We start from the raw sequence: 18190 nt of genomic DNA, 5'->3' as shown, positions 1-18190 counted from the left end.
TTGCATATCACAGCATCTTCTTCTTGTCGGTTAAACTTCGCGTCTGTAGCAAGGTCTGTAGTGTAGATAGGTGGTTCTTGTCCCTATAGCGATTGTTGCGTGACACGATACGTGCACCATGTTTGTTTGAAATCGGTCCAGTAGCTTAGGAGGAGATGTACACATACATACATAGATCCAGCTCTGTAATACGTATCGATATGAGTGTTGAATGGGAAGGATACTACCAATTGCGAACACCCATTACAGACCGGCAAAGAATATAAGAAAGTACAAAGAGGAGCTAGTGGCTTCGTGTGTGTCTGTGGAGCATCTTGGGCAGGGAAATCAATAGCGCACGGCCCGCGAATGCCAGGTGTCGAGGGTCGATCCGAGTACGCAGTACGGTTTAGGCTGGGCGCACACGTCCTCTCCGCTAGCTTGTTTTGCCGTCGTTGTCGTCTTAACGGCACGGATCACTGCTCCGTTTGGGCAGGTAGCAGTTGGGTGGTCCCATTCGTGGCGGCGGTAGCGGTACCGCCGGCCGAGTTGGCAGCGGTATAGCGGGGCCTGCGCTTGTCTGTCCTCCCCGGAGCAGTCGTGACTATGCTGCGGCCTGCCGGCGTGCTGCTGCTGCTGCTGCTGGCTTGTCTGGCGGCGCCCAGGGCTGCCCACGACCACGACCGGCACCGCAGGGCGCTCGTCTTCGGCAACAACGGCGTGCTGCAGGTGCTTGTCTGACGGTTATTCACCTTCCCTTTGTGCGGATGGGACGCCTTTTGATTCAGCGATTTTAAAACTTGCCACGACATAACTGTAGACGTTAAAATAGGTGATGATCTTTAGGACAAGATGATGTAGACCACTGGCCATTACAACTGCTACACCACGAAGATGACGTGCTACAGACACGAACTTTAACCGGCAGGAAGAAAATGCTACGATATGCAATTGCTTAGCTTCTCAGAGAATTCACACAAGGTTGTCGCCGGTGGCGACACGTGCAACGTGCTGACATGAGGAAAGTTTCCAACAGATTTCGCATACACAAACAGCAGATGACCGGCGTGGCCTGGTGAAACGTTGTTGTGATGGCACGTGTGAGGAGGAGAAATGCGTACCATCACGTTTCCGACTTTGATAAAAGTCGGATTGTAGCCTATCGCGATTGCGGTTTATCGTATCGCCACATTGCTGCTCGCGTTGGACGAGATCCAACGACTGTTGGCAGAACATGGAATCGGTGGGTTCAGGAGGATAATACGGAACGCCGTGTTCGATCCCAACGGCCTCGTATCACTAGCAGTCGAGATGACAGGCATCTTATCCGCATAGCTGTAACGGATCGTGCAGCCACGTCTCGTTCCCTGAGTCAACAGATAGGGACGTTTGCAAGACAACAACCATATGCACGAACTGTCCGACGATGTTTCCTGCAGCATGGGCTATCAGCTCGGAGGCTATGGCTGCGGTTACCCTTGACGCTGCATCACAGACAGGAACGCCTGCGATGGTGTACTCAACGACGAACCTGGGTGCACGAATGGCAAAAAGTAATTTTTTCGGATGAATCCAGGTTCTGTTTACAGCATCGTGATGGTCGCATCCGTGTTTGGCGACATCGCGGTGAACGCACATTGGAAGCGTGTATTCGTCATAGCCATACTGGCGTATCACCTGGCGTGATGGTATGGGGTGCCATTGGTTACACGTCTCGGTCACCTCTAGTTCGCATTGACGGCACTTTGTATAGTGGACGTTACATTTCAGATGTGTTACTATCCGTGGCTCTACCCTTCATTCGATCCCTGCGAAACCCTACATTTCAGCAGGATAGTGCACGACCGCATGTTGCAGGTCCTGTACGGGCCTTTCTGGATACAGAAAATCTTCGACTGCTGCCCTGACCGGTACATTCTCCAGATCTCTCTCACCAATTGAAAACGTCTGGTCAATGGTGGCCGAGCAACTGGCTCGTCACAATACTCCAGTCACTGCTCTTGATGAACTGTGGTATCCTGTTGAAGCTGCATGGGCAGCTGTACCTGTACACGCCATCCAAGCTCTGATTGACTCAATGCCCAAGCATATCAAGGCCGTTATTACGGCAAGAGGTGGTTGTTCTGGGTACTGCTTTCTCAGGATCTATGCACTCTAATTTGCGAGGAAATGTAATCACATGTGAGTTCTAGTATAATATATTTGTCCAATGAATACCCGTTTATCATCTGCATTTCTTCTTGGTGTAGCAATTTTAACGGCCAGTAGTGTATATCATTTTAATTATAAGGATGGTCTGTGTAGGCTGCTGTCATCAGTGATCAGGATGGTGTGATGTACCAGTGATCAGGATTATGATGTGAGAAGTACTGGAGAGGATATTATAAGGAAATGGATGTGGGGGTCTATGCGAGAAGGAACTGATCGGTGAGATATAGGTCAGGGTGGGCCGAGAAAATTCGACCCATGTTTTTCAAATCGTAGTACTGAGAAAAAACGGCAAGTTGGGGACATAACGGAAGCAATAAATAAGCAAATAAAAAAATAAAAAAATCGATTCCTATCTTCTGGCCGCGCGTGCGCTCTAAGTTTGCGGAAATTCCGAAAAGAGTATAGTTTTACTTAGATACATATCTATATTATTTAACTTCCCGAAGAGTGTAAGCCGCTCATCCTTTTAAAGTAAAAGCCTTTGTAGTAATTGGCCGTCTGAAATTCATAGGCATCTGAGTGATCGATTCTGACAACAAGCGAGGATGAAGTTATAACCAAGATACACGTGACACATGAAGAAAGTTTCTGACCGTGCAGCTATTGCTACGTGTTCTATCCATCTCCCCTACAAAATTGTTCATAAAATCTACCAAAACATTAGCATTAAAATAATACGTTAAATGATGTTAACGCTGATTTGATACACACACGATTTGCTATACTTCAGTCACAAGTAATATGTCCCTACGTATCTATTCTCACTCGTTCTACAGCCACAATCGTTCACTAAATCTCACTTGGTTTGAGTTTGCCACTGCTGTTCTATACTTTACGGTGGGCCGCGCGGGGTGGCCGTGCGGTCAGGGGCGTCCTGTCACGGTTCGCGCGGCTCCCCCCGTCGGGCATGGGTGTGTATGTTGTCTTTAGCGTAAGTTAGTTTAAGTTAGATTAAATAATGCGTAAGCCTAAGGACCTCATCAGTTTGGTCCCATTGTACTTACCACAAATTTCCAATTTTCTTTACGGTCGAAGTTGAATTAAATGTCATTTCCTGAGTAATTAAATAAATCAGTTCTGCCAATTATGAAATTTTTCCTAGCTATAAAAGCTCTCCGCGTACGCGATCCGCTGCACACGGCTACTCAATCCAGGCTGGCTTACTCTCCCGCCTAAACGTCTGCAGGCGCCGAAACCTCCGTTGTTCGTACAATGATACTTCCCCGTCAACGACGTTACCTCGCCGGAAGAAAGATGCTTAAGGGTACATTCTATCCGTCACGGATAGGATTTATATCAGTAAAAGTGTAAATGTAATACCCCTAGTCGATTATTACTCGATGAGATAAAAAGAATTGCAAAAAATAATGGTTTAAATAAACTGTCAAGTTTAAGAAAATACCGCAAAAATTCTAAACCGAACCTCGGACACGTGCTCACTGCCATTAGGTCAAGAAAGCCGGCGGCCACCAACTTCCTTCTCTCACCTTTCCTCCAAGCAATCTTTCTGTCAGTCGACACTAGTTCCTAATGTCTGATGTGTGTTTTAATCACTCTCCCAGTTGACATTGAAACTAACGTTCATCATGAAGTTGTTATAATTTTTTGTGTTATTTTGTGACGTTGTGGTGTTGAACTATGCGTTTATCTAAGAATCACGAGATCTGGTTGCTTTATGTTTTAGTATATCTAGAGATTTCCAACAAACGAGCTTCTTACTTGTCAAGACGTGATCGTGCATGTTCATGGAAGAGGTATAGTTTGGAGTTGGAAGCTAGTATAAGGGGCAGTCAAATGATAACGAGACATATGGAAAAAAGTAAGTAAATTGTTTATTATATCATAAATAATCGCCCTAACTGTTAATAAATATATCCCACTATGAGACAAGACGGTCAGGGGAAAATGCTTGCCGTTGCCTACGGAAGAATGATTGTACCTCTGTGTCCGAAGCAAATCAACGGCCCAGATTGTCATTGTCTTTCTTCAGGACTCCAACGACATGGAAATCACATGAGGAGTTATCGGGACTGTATTGAGGATGTGGGCGGGCCCACATGTTGTCAAGGTTGTTTGACTACATTGCAGAAATCCTTACACATCCTCCATACAGTCCCGATCTCTCCTCATACGATTTCCATATCGTTGGAGTCCAGAAGAAAGTCATTCTTTGCTGTCAATTTCCTTCGGACGAAAAGGTGCACATCTGGGTACGACCATGGTTACGTATGAAACCTCAAACACTTTCGTATGAAGGCATTGATCGTCTTCTCTCACAATGGGATAAATGTATTAACAGTTTCAGCGATTATTTTTCATCTGTTACTTTTTTCCATCTGTTTCATTTCCATTTGGCTGCCTCTTATTAAAAGAGCGCCAATGTTACAGAAGCTGCCAGTGCAGTAACTAAAAGAATAACAGATTAGTTTTTTTCAGAGAGCACTCTTCCTTAGAGACAAGAGAATCGTACAGCTTGTAAATGCGTTGCATGATAAATGTTACAGGCGTAAATCACACTAACAAACTAAAAATAAAGATTATTTCAATGGAAAAACTGATAAGTTCATGCAAAAATGGACGTTGCTTTTTGACATCATTCTCCAGGTTGTTGACAACAGCAAACACAACTCACACACCATACTTTGTCAAGAAAATCCCACGTCCCAACTTCAATAATAATTGAATTTATCCTGTAATCATACAATGCCAGTATCGTGTAGGAGGGCTATTCGAAAAGTAGAATCTATTCGTTAGCGAAATGAAAACCACGGTGAAATCCGATGAAGCTTTGTTGTGTTGGACAGTGCCTCTAGTAGGCCTATGCCCGTCGATCGCGTCACGTCGCCCTTTTTGTGCTAAGCGCAAAGTGAGCATTTAAAGACGCCTAGAGAAATAGTGTCTCCTGCCTAGTACGAGAGCTAGCGACAGATTTCGCCTGATTTTACGCTGCCCACACAACATAACCGACATGGAAACTCTCGGCCGCACACTGCAGGGGCAAACGAGGACGCTCCTGCAAGGTTTTCGATGAGAAGTGTTTGATCACTCACCATACAGCCCGGACTTGGCTCTCACTCTTTATCATCTCGGCTCACATGAACTGCTGACTATAAAGATAACAGTTTGGCACAGAGAACGAGCTGCAGATTAGCGTAGAGGATTGGAAGAAAGCAAAGGTGGCTGTCTTCTATGACGAAGGTATTGGGAAGTTGGTACCATGCTTAACGAATGTCTCATTTGGAGTGGCGGCTATGCAGAGAAGCAGCTGGGAGGCGTAGCTATCAGTTGAAAATAACACAGTTTTGGTTTTCATTCTGGTTTCGATTTCGCGACCAATCGGAATTTGCTTTCCTAATAGCCCTCGTGTTAAAAAATGTGATTACTTCACCTACAGCCCAAAGCTTGTGTATCAATCGATATAATGTTCAAGATACCTGACCGTGATCGATCGCGACAGTTTTTCTTTGCCCACTCAGAATATTCGATGTTAGTCATTTTCGTGACACGAGATAAAACAAGCCGCATCATAGAGCTCGGTCATCGACGATTTTTAAAGGCCAAACAGTTAGATCAAGAGAGGATAATTATCAGAACGTTTATGCCGCCAAAACTGGATGGACTATGGCGTATAGTCTCATCCATTGTTGAGAGGAATCACTGACTATGAGATTAAATCACATATTCAGTGTTGCTCAGTCATTATTGGCATGAGACAATCTAGATGTTTAGAGTTCGCATACAGTATGGTTGAACAAAGTGCGCAACTCATTACGGAAATATCGGAAAATGCATGCGGAACTGAGCCTCGGGAACAACGCTGCTAGCACTATCGGCCATGCCTAACTTTTAACAAGGAATCTTATCTATATGTGCCTCCAGGTGAGGATAAGTAATAAAAGGAGAGGTTCTACGTTATTTTCTTTTACTTTCACTTACAAAAAATCGGTTTTTCATAATTTAAAACAATAACATTTTTTGATTAATAACACTTCTGCGTTTCTATAATAATTTCTTTTGAAATATTTCAACTTTTTCAATGAAAAAAAGTGTAAGCTGTTAATATTTTTGTTCTTTAACTATAATTAATCAGCGATCTAAAGATGTTGACGAATTCAGATAATAGTTTAACAATATTTTCTATGGTTCTAATATATAACAATTTTAGCTATTCAATTTGGATGGTGGCGAGTTAAAAAGTATTAAAAATTGTCGTAACACTGTGAATTGATTTAATTACATTTCTTTTACTTTTTTTAACTCCTTGATTTGCATTCTGATGCAGTTTTACGATTTAAAAAAAATTAGAATTTTTTCGGCCGATCGTAATATAGGTGTTACGAAATGAGTGGGACGCCAGATGGGCAAGGGAAAGGAGGTTAAGAGGCTTCATTGCCAATGGTTAGGGCAGGTTAAGGTTGGAAGGCAGAGATGAATTCATGGGCTGGGACGGGAGGCTGACGGAAATTACATTGGCAAAGGAAGGAAGGAAGGAAGGAAAAAGATTGGGTTTAACAACGCGTCGACATCGGTTTCATTAGAGACGGAGTGAATAGTGACAAGGATGGGGAACGTAAGCGGCCGTGCCCTTTCAAAGGAACCATTCCTGCATTTGCCTGGAGCGATTTAGGAAATCACGGAAAACCTAAATCTACATTCCTGGAAATGGAAAAAAGAATACATTGACACCGGTGTGTCAGACCCACCATACTTGCTCCGGACACTGCGAGAGGGCTGTACAAGCAATGATCACACGCACGGCACAGCGGACACACCAGGAACCGCGGTGTTGGCCGTCGAATGGCGCTAGCTGCGCAGCATTTGTGCACCGCCGCCGTCAGTGTCAGCCAGTTTGCCGTGGCATACGGAGCTCCATCGCAGTCTTTAACACTGGTAGCATGCCGCGACAGCGTGGACGTGAACCGTATGTGCAGTTGACGGACTTTGAGCGAGGGCGTATAGTGGGCATGCGGGAGGACGGGTGGACGTACCGCCGAATTGCTCAAGACGTGGGGCGTGAGGTCTCCACAGTACATCGATGTTGTCGCCAGTGGTCGGCGGAAGGTGCACGTGCCCGTCGACCTGGGACCGGACCGCAGCGACGCACGGATGCACGCCAAGACTGTAGGATCCTACGCAGTGCCGTAGGGGACCGCAGCGCCACGTCCCAGCAAATTAGGGACATGTTGCTCCTGGGGTATCGGCGAGGACCATTCGCAACCGTCTCCATGAAGCTGGGCTACGGTCCCGCACACCGTTAGGCCGTCTTCCGCTCACGCCCCAACATCGTGCAGCCCGCCTCCAGTGGTGTCGCGACAGGCGTGAATGGAGGGACGAATGGAGACGTGTCGTCTTCAGCGATGAGAGTCGCTTCTGCCTTGGTGCCAATGATGGTCGTATGCGTGTTTGGCGCCGTGCAGGTGAGCGCCACAATCAGGACTGCATACGACCGAGGCACACAGGGCCAACACCCGGCATCATGGTGTGGGGAGCGATCTCCTACACTGGCCGTACACCACTGGTGATCGTCGAGGGGACACTGAATAGTGCACGGTACATCCAAACCGTCATCGAACCTATCGTTCTACCATTCCTAGACCGGCAAGGGAACTTGCTGTTCCAACAGGACAATGCACGTCCGCATGTATCCCGTGCCACCCAACGTGCTCTAGAAGGTGTAAGTCAACTACCCTGGCCAGCAAGATCTCCGGATCTGTCCCCCATTGAGCATGTTTGGGACTGGATGAAGCGTCGTCTCACGCGGTCTGCACGTCCAGCACGAACGCTGGTCCAACTGAGGCGCCAGGTGGAAATGGCATGGCAAGCCGTTCCACAGGACTACATCCAGCATCTCTACTATCGTCTCCATGGGAGAATAGCAGCCTGCATTGCTGCGAAAGGTGGATATACACTGTACTAGTGCCGACATTGTGCATGCTCTGTTGCTTGTGTCTATGTGCCTGTGGTTCTGTCAGTGTGATCATGTGATGTATCAGACCCCAGGAATGTGTCAATAAAGTTTCCCCTTCCTGGGACAATGAATTCACGGTGTTCTTATTTCAATTTCCAGGAGTGTAGATGGCCGGCGAAGGACATAAGTGTTCTGCACTCTGGTATCTTCACAGAGGAGGATTTTACTATGTGCAGTATTAGCACCAGAGATGATTTGCCTCCCATTCTATCGGTGTTACGGTGCAGACGTCTTTTGAAGTTACGATCTGGTTTCCTTTTACGTGGTTACTTCTTATCACATAGTGTTAACAGCACGCTAGTGGTCAGTGATCGACGAGGATGACCTGTTACGGTGCTAGTGAGCATCAGGTTCAGTCGCAGGCTGTTGTGCAGCTAGCGACTTGGGTGTTTCCACAGGTGCCTTCACTACTGGCGACATCTGCTGGGACACATTATCGATCAAGCTCGCGACACTGTCTAATAGTGTTAGAAGTGGGGAGCCCAGACTGGCGATTTCCCCATCCCGCACAGCAGTGACATGGCTGGTGCTGGGCGCCGTTGGGGCCTTTTTTATCATGGCCGCTGTCATCACCTTCCATTAATCTGACTGATCTTCTTCTGGTTGGTGCGAGAAGAGATTGTTGTCTCCCATTTCGCCTCCACCGATTTCCGCCCAGACGGAGTATCAATATGGAGGAAAAGACAGAGATACTCGGGTTTCATACCATGACGGCAGCCCGCTCGTGCAGAAGACGCTGCCGCTGCCACCACCGGCATATCACAAAGGCCCGTCTGCCGACGCGACAGAGTCAGAAAATACCGCTGCCCTGTACTTGTCTCGCAGTTCTCTGTATTCTCTGATGGCTTCGCTATGCACCATTGACACACTTGCCTGTAGTTACGTTTGTTGACTGAGATCGCTCCTTGGACTGTATTAGCATGCTTAGGACGACGTTTGCTACTCCCTCGACAGTCCTTGTGGCTAGTTGTTCATTTCGTGATTTTCTGTTTTCTTTTTCCAAAATGTTTTTAGTCAAAATGCAGTTCTCTGTATTCTCTGATGGCTTCGCTATGCACCATTGACACTCTTGCCTGTAGTTACGTTTGTTGACTGAGATCGCTCCTTGGACTGTATTAGCATGCTTAGGACGACTTTTGCTACTCCCTCGACAGTCCTTGTGGCTAGTTGTTCATTTCGTGATTTTCTGCTTTCTTTTTCCAAAATGTTTTTAGTCAAAATGCACGCACCACTAAATAGTGATCGTGTGTTATGCTGTTATGAAAGAAAATAATGGTTTAACTAAAAACCCATTCAATGGGAGTTTCATGCACAACTTTTTCCTGCCATTTCCATAGTAAGTTAAACGACCGAAATACGCGGAAAATCATCACCATTCAAGTAGTAGTGAACTTAAGTTTTCTTTTATTTTCAAATCCATTCGTGCCGGTCGGAGTGGCCGAGCGGTTCTAGACACTACAGTCTGGAACCGCGTGGCCGCTACCGTCCAGCCTCGGGCATGGATGTGTGTGATGTCCTTAGGTTAGTTAGGTTTAAGTTGTTCTAAGTTCTAGGGGACGGATGACCTCAGAAGTTAAGTCCCAAAGTGCTCAGAGCCATTTGAACCAAATCCATCCGCGTGCAAAATTTATATTTGGAGTACATTAATACGTATTTAATGAATTGCTGAATTTCATGTTCGTTTCACTCTCGTCTGACAATGGTTGCTTGTACTCTCCTAGAACTTTTCTTTCTCAAATAACTGATGATCGATTCCATGCATAAACCCTGGCGCCCCTTTCGCCTGGTTACTTTTAAAAAACAGGTTATCTAATTCGACGATCGATCTTCACTGCAATGGTGTGTGCTATGTTGCGAACATTTTGAAAAGAAAAAAAGTCTTCTTCCTTTTACTTAGGAGGTTTCGACGATCTCAGAATATATTTAAGTATTTGTCTCCTTTGCTGATAAAACGCTTTTGATTTTGGTACCCAGTTTTTCTGCTCCTGTGTCGGACCTTGTGACTTCTGACTTTTCCAAAACTCTTCACTTCCCACACTGATAATATGGCACTTTGATGTGTAGTTGATTTATACATCTCCACATTGTAAAAGAAAGCTATTCATGTTGGATTGAAAGGTGACAGTTTATTTCAGTTATTTCTTGTTACTAAAAGTAGACTCGAGTATATATTATTATCTGTAAACGAACGGAAAACGAAGATACTGTACTTGATACGACTGCTAGCTTCCCTCGAAAATGAATGAGATCTGTGGTGGTCCATGGTGAGTCGTAAAGAGATTCGATAATCCGTAGTTCCGTTCAGCCTGCTCCGATCTCTCTCTATCTGGCTTCTGGTGACTGGCCCGCCACATCAGTTGGCTAATCTGATACTTTCTAAGGACTCATTAAGCTAAGAAAATCGAACAACAGGATTCTCGAACATATTCTCAGTTCGAATATAATGAATTTCCTTGAGACAGAGAAGTTGCTGTCCAAGCATCAGCACGGCTTTACAAAGAATCGCTCCTGCGAAACGCAACTCGCCGTTTTTTTACATATCTTGCGAACCATGGATGAAGGGTATCAGACGGATGCCATATTCCTAGACTTCTGGAAAGCGTTTGACTTGGTGCCCCACTGCAGACTCCTAAGGTACGAGCATATGGGATTGGTTCCCAAATATGTGAGTGGCTCGAAGACTTCTTAAGTAATAGAACCCAGTACGTTGTCCTCGATGGTGAGTGTTCATCGGAGGTGAGGGTATCATATGGAATGCCCCAGGGAAGTGTGGTAGGTCCGCTGTTGTTTTCTATCTACATAAATGATCTTTTGGATAGGGTGGATAGCAATGTGCGGCTGTTTGCTGATGATGCTGTGGTGTACGAGAAGGTGTCGTCGTTGAGTGACTGTGGGAGGATACAAGATGACTCGGACAGGATTTGTGATTGGTGTAAAGAATGGCAGCTAACTCTAATTATAGATAAATGTAAATTAATGCAGATGAATAGGAAAAAGAATCCCGTAATGTTTGAATACTCCATTAGTAGTGTAGCGCTTCACACAGTCACGTCGATTAAATATTTGGGCGTAACATTGCAGAGCGATATGAAGTGGGACAAGCATGTAATGGCAGTTGTGGGGAAGGTGGATAGTCGTCTTCGGTTCAATGGTAGAATTTTGGGAAGATGTGGTTCATCTGTAAAGGAGACCGCTTATAAAACACTAATACGACCTATTATTGAGTACTGCTCGAATGTCGTATTGAGGAAGGACATAGAAGCAATTCAGAGGCGGGCTGCTAGATTTGTTCATCACATGGGGAGTTATCGGGACTGTACTGAGGATGTGGGTGGGCCCACATGTTGTCAAGGTTGTTTGACTACATTGCAGAAATCCTTACACATCCTCCATACAGTCCCGATCTCTCCTCATACGATTTCCATATCGTTGGAGTCCAGAAGAAAGTCATTCTTTGCTGTCAATTTCCTTCGGACGAAGAGGTGCACATCTTGATCATCACGCGAGTGTTACGGAAATGCTTCAGGAACTCGGGTGAGAGTCTCTAGAGGAAAGGAGGCGTTCTTTTCGTGAATTGCTACTGAGGAAATTTAGAGAACCAGCATCTGAGGCTGACTGCAGTACAATTTTACTGCCGCCATCTTATATTTCGCGGAAAGACCACAAAGATAAGATAAGAGAGATTAGGGCTCGTACAGAGTCATATAGGCAATCATTTTTCCCTCGTTCTGTTTGGGAATGGAACAGGGAGAGAAGATGCTAGTTGTGGTACGAGGTACCCTACTCCACGCACCGTATGTTGGATCGCGGAGTATGTATGTAGATGTAGATGCAGATTAACAACCTATCTACACAAGGCAATCAATGACTTTATCATGCAGAGGTAATACTTGTGCGTTCTTGATGTTTTTCATGGACATTTATCTAAAATCAAAGTAACGTACACAGTTAGATAAAAGAGGCACAGTGAACGAGTAAAAATGAACGGTTGCCCAAAAGGAACCATCATCAGTGAACTAGTTCCGAAAGATGAACGAGTTAACCCATCTCTAAAACGAACGAACTGGACATGAACCTGGACGTTTCGCCTGAAGATGACGAGGAGGAAGCTCGGCGAAATGTTGCGACAACGTGACGCCACGTCTCGGCTGACAATCCGAGAAGATTAATTAATATAAACTCCGTGTTTCCGAAGTTGGAGTAACGGCGTCGTGTGCTGTTTCAGTTCACCTTGGGGATAGGCATCCCGCTGAACATCCCGAACCGGCGCGCGTCCATGGGCTACGCGCTGCAGGCGCAGTTCTTCGTGCCGGTGAACGCGTCGCAGCTGGAGCCGCTGCTGGTGGCGAGGGGCGGGCGGCGCGGCGCGCGTGCGCTCTACCGGCGGCTGGAGGAAGCTGCGGGCGACGCGCGCTGCCTGCTGCGGGCCGTGTGCCACGCCGCCGCGGAGCCGCTGCACGCCGCAGGCCTGCTCGAGGAACTCCTCACCCTGCTGCTCACGTAAGTGCCCGCCCGCCCCCTCTCCAGTAAAACGATCCAGCTGCGAAGAGTGTGCTCATCTTTCAGTTTCCCAGCCGCAAGACAATGAACAGCAGTATCTTTGCGGCGAGCTTACCGTTCTGCACATGTCACCAGTAGTGCTCCAGAGTTGTCACACTGTTTACATTTTGACCCACTCCAACGCAAACGACCTCTCCAAACTACCCTTCTCTTGCCCATCTGGTATCTCACACTTCTAACACCCAAATCCCACATGCCTCACAGCATTTTATATGACAACTACTCCAATATTTCCTGCATCCAATTCCCTATTTACACTTACCAAGAGACTTTATATCATTTATTTTTTTGGGTCCTCAGTATATTGCCTGGTTTTATGCGACCCTCCACGACTTCCTCTCCAGTGCCAGCGTCTTCATTTCAGAGCAGGACTTGGGCCGAACATTCTCGCAGGCCGGTGTGGTCGAGCTGTTCTAGCCGCTTCAGTCTGGAAACGCGCGACCGCAACGGTCACAGGTTCCAATCCTATCTTGGGCATGGATGTGTGTGATGTCCTTAGGTTAGTTAGGTTTAAGTAATTCTAAGTTGTAGGGGACATGACTTAAGATGTTGAGTCCCATAGTGCTCAGAGTCATTTGAACCGAACGTTCTCAGTTATACTGTCCGGTCACATTAATGTGACTACCTGCAAAAGCGTGACCACCGTGCAACACTGTGAGACGTTCTGCAAGAGAGTCAATAAGGTTCTGGAAGGACCGACAGGGATATAGAGTCATCGCTACTCCAATGCCGTGTCCAATTACAGGAGGTTTCTTGGTTAAGGATCCACGGCGCGAACATCCCACAGATCCTGGGTTGGGTAGAAATCTGAAAGTTTCGTGGCCAGGGGAATACAGTAAGCTCATCCTGGTGCTATTCGAACAACGTACGCACACTACGCGCTGTGTGACACGTTGTATTGTCTTGATGGCACAGGACATCGTGTCGAGGAAAAACAAACTACACTACTGGCCATTAAAATTGCTACACCATGAAGATGACGTGCTACAGATGCGAAATGTAACCGATAGGAAGAAGATGCTGTGATATGCAAATGATTAGCTTTTCAGAGCATTTACACAAGGTTGGCGCCGGTGGCGACACCTACAACATGCTAGTAAAGTTTCCAACCGATTTCTCATACACAAACAGCAATTGATCGGCGTTGCCTGGTGAAACGTTGTTGTGATGCCTCGTGTAAGGAGGAGAAATGGGTACCATCACGTTTCCGACTTTGATAAAGGTCGGGTTGTAGCCTATCGCGATTGCGGTCTATCGTATCGCGGCATTGCTGCTCGCGTTGGTCGAGATCCAATGACTGTTAGCAGAATATGGAAACGGTGCATTCAGGAGGGTAACACGGAACGCCGTGCTGGATCCCAACGGCCTCGTATCACTAGCAGTCGAGATGACAGGCATTTTATCCACATGGCTGTAACGGATGGTGCAGCCACGTCTCGTTCCCTGAGTCATCAGATGGGGACGTTGGCAAGACAACAACCATCTGCACGAACAGTTCGACGATGTTTCCTGCAGCATGGACTATCAGCTCGGAGACCATGGCTGTGGTTACCCTTGACGCCTACGATGGTGTACTCAACGACGCACCTGGGTGCACGAGTGGCAAAACGTCATTTTTTCGGATGAATCCAGGTTCTGTGTACAGCATCATGATGGTCGCATCCGTGTTTGGCGACATCGGGGTGGACGCACTTTGGAAGCGTGTATTCGTCATCGCCATACTGGCGTATCAGCCGGCGTGATAGTATGGGGTGCCATTGGTTACACGTCTAGGTCACCTCTTGTTCGCATTGGCGGCACTTTGAACAGTGGACGTTACATTTCAGATGTGTTACTACCCGTGGCTCTACCCTTCATTCGATCCCTGCGGAACCCTACATTTCAGCAGGATAATGCGCGACCGCATGTTGCAGGTCCTTTACGGGCCTTTCTGGACACAGAAAATGTACGACTGTTGCCCTGGCCAGCACATTCTCCAGATCTCTCACCAATTGAAAACGTCTGGTCAATGGTGACCGAACAACTGGCTCGTAACAATACTCCAGTCACTGCTCTTGATGAACTGTGGTATCGTGTTGAAGCTGCATGGGCAGCTGTACCTGTAAACACCATCCAAGCTCTGTTTGACTCAATGCCCAGGAGTATCAAGGCCGTTATTACAGCCAGGTGAAACGTTGTTGTGATGCCTCGTGTAAGGAGGAGAAATGCGTACCATCACGTTTCCGACTTTGATAAAGGTCGGATTGTAGCCTATCGCGATTGTGGTTTATCGTATCGCGACATTGCTGCTCGCGTTGTTCGAGATCCAATCACTGTTAGCAGAATATGGAATCGGTGGGTTCAGGCGGGTAGTACGGAACACCGTGCTGAATCCCAACGGCCTCGTATCACTAGCAGTCGAGATGACAGGCCTCTAATCCGCATGGCTGTAACTGATCGTGCAGCCACGTCTCGATCCCTGAGTCAACAGATGGGGACGTTTCCAAGACAACAACCATCTGCACGAACAGTTCGACGACGTTTGCAGCAGCATGGACTAACAGCTCGGAGACCATGGCTGCTGTTACCCTTGATGGTGCATCAGCGACAGGAGCGCCTGCGATGGTGTACTCAACGCCGAACCTGGGTGCACGAATGGAAAAACGTCATTTTTTCGGATGAATCCAGGTTCTGTTTACAGCATCATGATGGTCGCATCCCTGTTTGTCGACATCGCGGTGTACGCGTGTATTCGTCATCGCCATACTGGCGTATCACCCGGCGTGATGGTATGGGTGCCATTGGTTACACATCTCGGTCACCTCTTGTTCGCATTGACGGAATTTTGAGCAGTGGACGTTACGAGAAATTGCTTTAAAGACGTCTGTCTAGAAACATATAACGGCCCTGTCGCTCTATGATGCTGTGACGGGTCATGCAGTGGACTCCACTAGACCACGAAATTGTTGTGTAGCTATCGTGTTCCATCACGGCGCAACCACCACCCTCTACTGAAAGAGACTCAACGCTGCTGAGTGAAGGCGTGCATTATTCGAGAGGGTGGTCAGAAAGTCTGAAAACCTAGAAAGGGTGTTACAAGGGAGGTTGTGATGAGAAATGATTATTAAGAAAAAAATTCAGTACGTTGCGCCGTTTCGAGTTGTTTGGCGTTCATGACGTCCGAAAGAGGCGTATGGTAACAGGTAATGAGCATTTCAACACGTGGGAACTCACGGACCCACACATGTCTGCTCATTACCACATTTTAGCACGAGCAATGCTTGAATTTGTTAGCGTAACGACCTGGTTGGCTAACTTCAGTGCTAGGTAACTCAGAAATGGCGCAACGTATGGAATACTTTTCTTAACTTGTATGTCTCACTACAACCTCCGCTGCAACATCCTTACAAGCTTTTCAGACTGTTTCTGGCCACGCTTTATAGTACTTTCGAAAATGTACTTGACTCAGCGCGACACCAACGCTTGTTAATAAAATTTGTTCAAATGGTTCAAATGGCTCTGAGCACTATGGGACTTAACTTCTGAGGTCATCAGTCTCCTAGAACTTAGAACTACTTAAACCTAACTAACCTAAGGACATCACACACATCCATGCCCTAGGCAGGATTCGAACCTGCGACCGTAGTGGTCGCGCGGCTCCAGACTGTAGCGCCTAGAACCGCTCGGCCACTCCGGTCGGCAATAAAATTTGTGACTGGAGTTGTTGGTAGGGAGGACGCAATATCTTATCTTGATTATAAATAGTAATGTTAGATGTTTTGAAGATGATGCAATTATTTATCTTGAAATACTATCTGAAACGAACTGCTCAGATATCCAGTCAGATCTGCAAACATTTCAAAACTTGGCAACGTGCTTAAATATTCTGGAAAGGACGAAGCAGAAGAGGAGTTCTCATTATGAACTCTTGTGCTTCATCTTCGGACACACACACACACACACACAATACACACTGTTTTTTCGATGTTTAATCTTATAATGGTTACAAGTTGCATTTATTTCCTCTTTAGCATTAACACTTTCAATGACGTTACTACCGATGGTCAAAGATGACATTTACTCTGATTTGCACCTCAATCACCACATGTAAAATCTTTTTCTTTGTGATTCACCGGTACTGCATCGTCTTTGACGACAATAATTACAGATTGACGGTGGCCTAGGAAGTCGAATACCGGACAACTGAATGAATTAACACTACAAAATATCAAGAATTTCGAGACTTTTATTTGTTATTGTAAAGTTGTTCTAGCAAGCAGCGATGTAAGAATCAATTAGTGTCACAACATTTTAAGCAATTCCAAATTTAGTGTTGCATCTAATACTCAAAAAAAATTTCAATATCAGTTTTTGTCAGTCAGACCATTTGTTCTTTTTTTGTACTTTATTTGAATAAATGTGTCACAATATAAATTTGAATTTTTGATGTTATTTGCATATTATCAACTATGGTACTACACTCGTGTCCACAGTTAGTGCAACAAATCGCTCTTTCTCCGTCTTGTGTCTAATTCACGCTATAATCATAAAAACTGTCAACAGACGTCCGTACGGTCGTGTTCTGAACGGAAGATGGTATCTCGGTCAACAGATGACGACGGCAAGAGTGACGTCAAGGCACCTGTCAAACGGGGTAGTATTTACCGGGCATTTCCACATTCACAGTCGCTGGGCACTCACAAGGGGAGGTCGCCAATTGTGAAATTCAGATTCGATTCATACTGCGCATAATAAAAGTTCATGGCCAGAGGTGTAATGTGGCAAAGCACCAAGATGCACTTCTCAGCCGTCGTCGAGAAAATCGACAGTTAAAAGAAACCGTTGCGGTGAAATATTCTCTACCTTACCGTGCTGTGACCTTCTTGTTCCCCGGCCCTAGGCTGTCATGGAAGAGTCAACTAAGAAATGGAAGTCAGGTAGGAGGCGCTAGAGCCTGTGGCTGCCCACTGAGGAAGCTCGCTCGATTGTTGCAGTCCGTCCGAAGACGCGGATGACGACGGCGACAGCGAGCTGGCGGAGTACCTGGCGGCAGAGCGGCTCGGGGCTTCCGGAGGCGACTGCGGAGCGGCGTACGGCGCATGCGCCGAATCCCCGCTGGACGCGTTCTCCCAGAGGATCGAACCCTGGGAATGGCAGGGGGACGCCCGGCCGGACCTCTAGGGAGCCGCGCCGCGTCCCCACAGACTCAGCAACAGCCCCGGGACTCACACGGCCGACGCCGCGCTGCGGGTGACGCCGGATGCTCTGCAGTTCTGTCTTCGTGGGATGAATATGAATGGGGGACTACGAGACGCCCTCCGTCTCCACACATTGTGCTACCGCATCTCTCCGCTTCCACTACAGTTGCTTTTTACGAGCGTCTTGCTTGTCTCACTCGACTACTCGTGGGAAGTGAGTCTGCCGTAGTACTGTACTGAAGACGTGTATCGACCAGCAAGTAACTTCGGCATGTAACTTTTGCAAGCATTCGCT

The 18190-nt window shown here is 46.7% G+C and overlaps 1 protein-coding gene across 1 annotated transcript; it reads left to right on the top strand.

The window, feature by feature from the left end:
• Window positions 1-585: 585 nt before the first annotated feature.
• Window positions 586-17878, top strand: LOC126094978 (uncharacterized). The gene is made up of 3 exons (XM_049909632.1): window positions 586-708; window positions 12384-12658; window positions 17692-17878. Exons 1-3 carry the CDS (start codon window positions 586-588, stop codon window positions 17876-17878), a joined length of 585 nt encoding a protein of 194 aa, XP_049765589.1.
• Window positions 17879-18190: the final 312 nt, after the last annotated feature.

Source organism: Schistocerca cancellata, chromosome 8 (genome assembly GCF_023864275.1).
Source record: "Schistocerca cancellata isolate TAMUIC-IGC-003103 chromosome 8, iqSchCanc2.1, whole genome shotgun sequence".
In the NCBI taxonomy this organism is placed as follows: Eukaryota; Metazoa; Arthropoda; class Insecta; order Orthoptera; family Acrididae; genus Schistocerca; species Schistocerca cancellata.
This window is presented reverse-complemented; position numbering and strand designations above follow the sequence as displayed.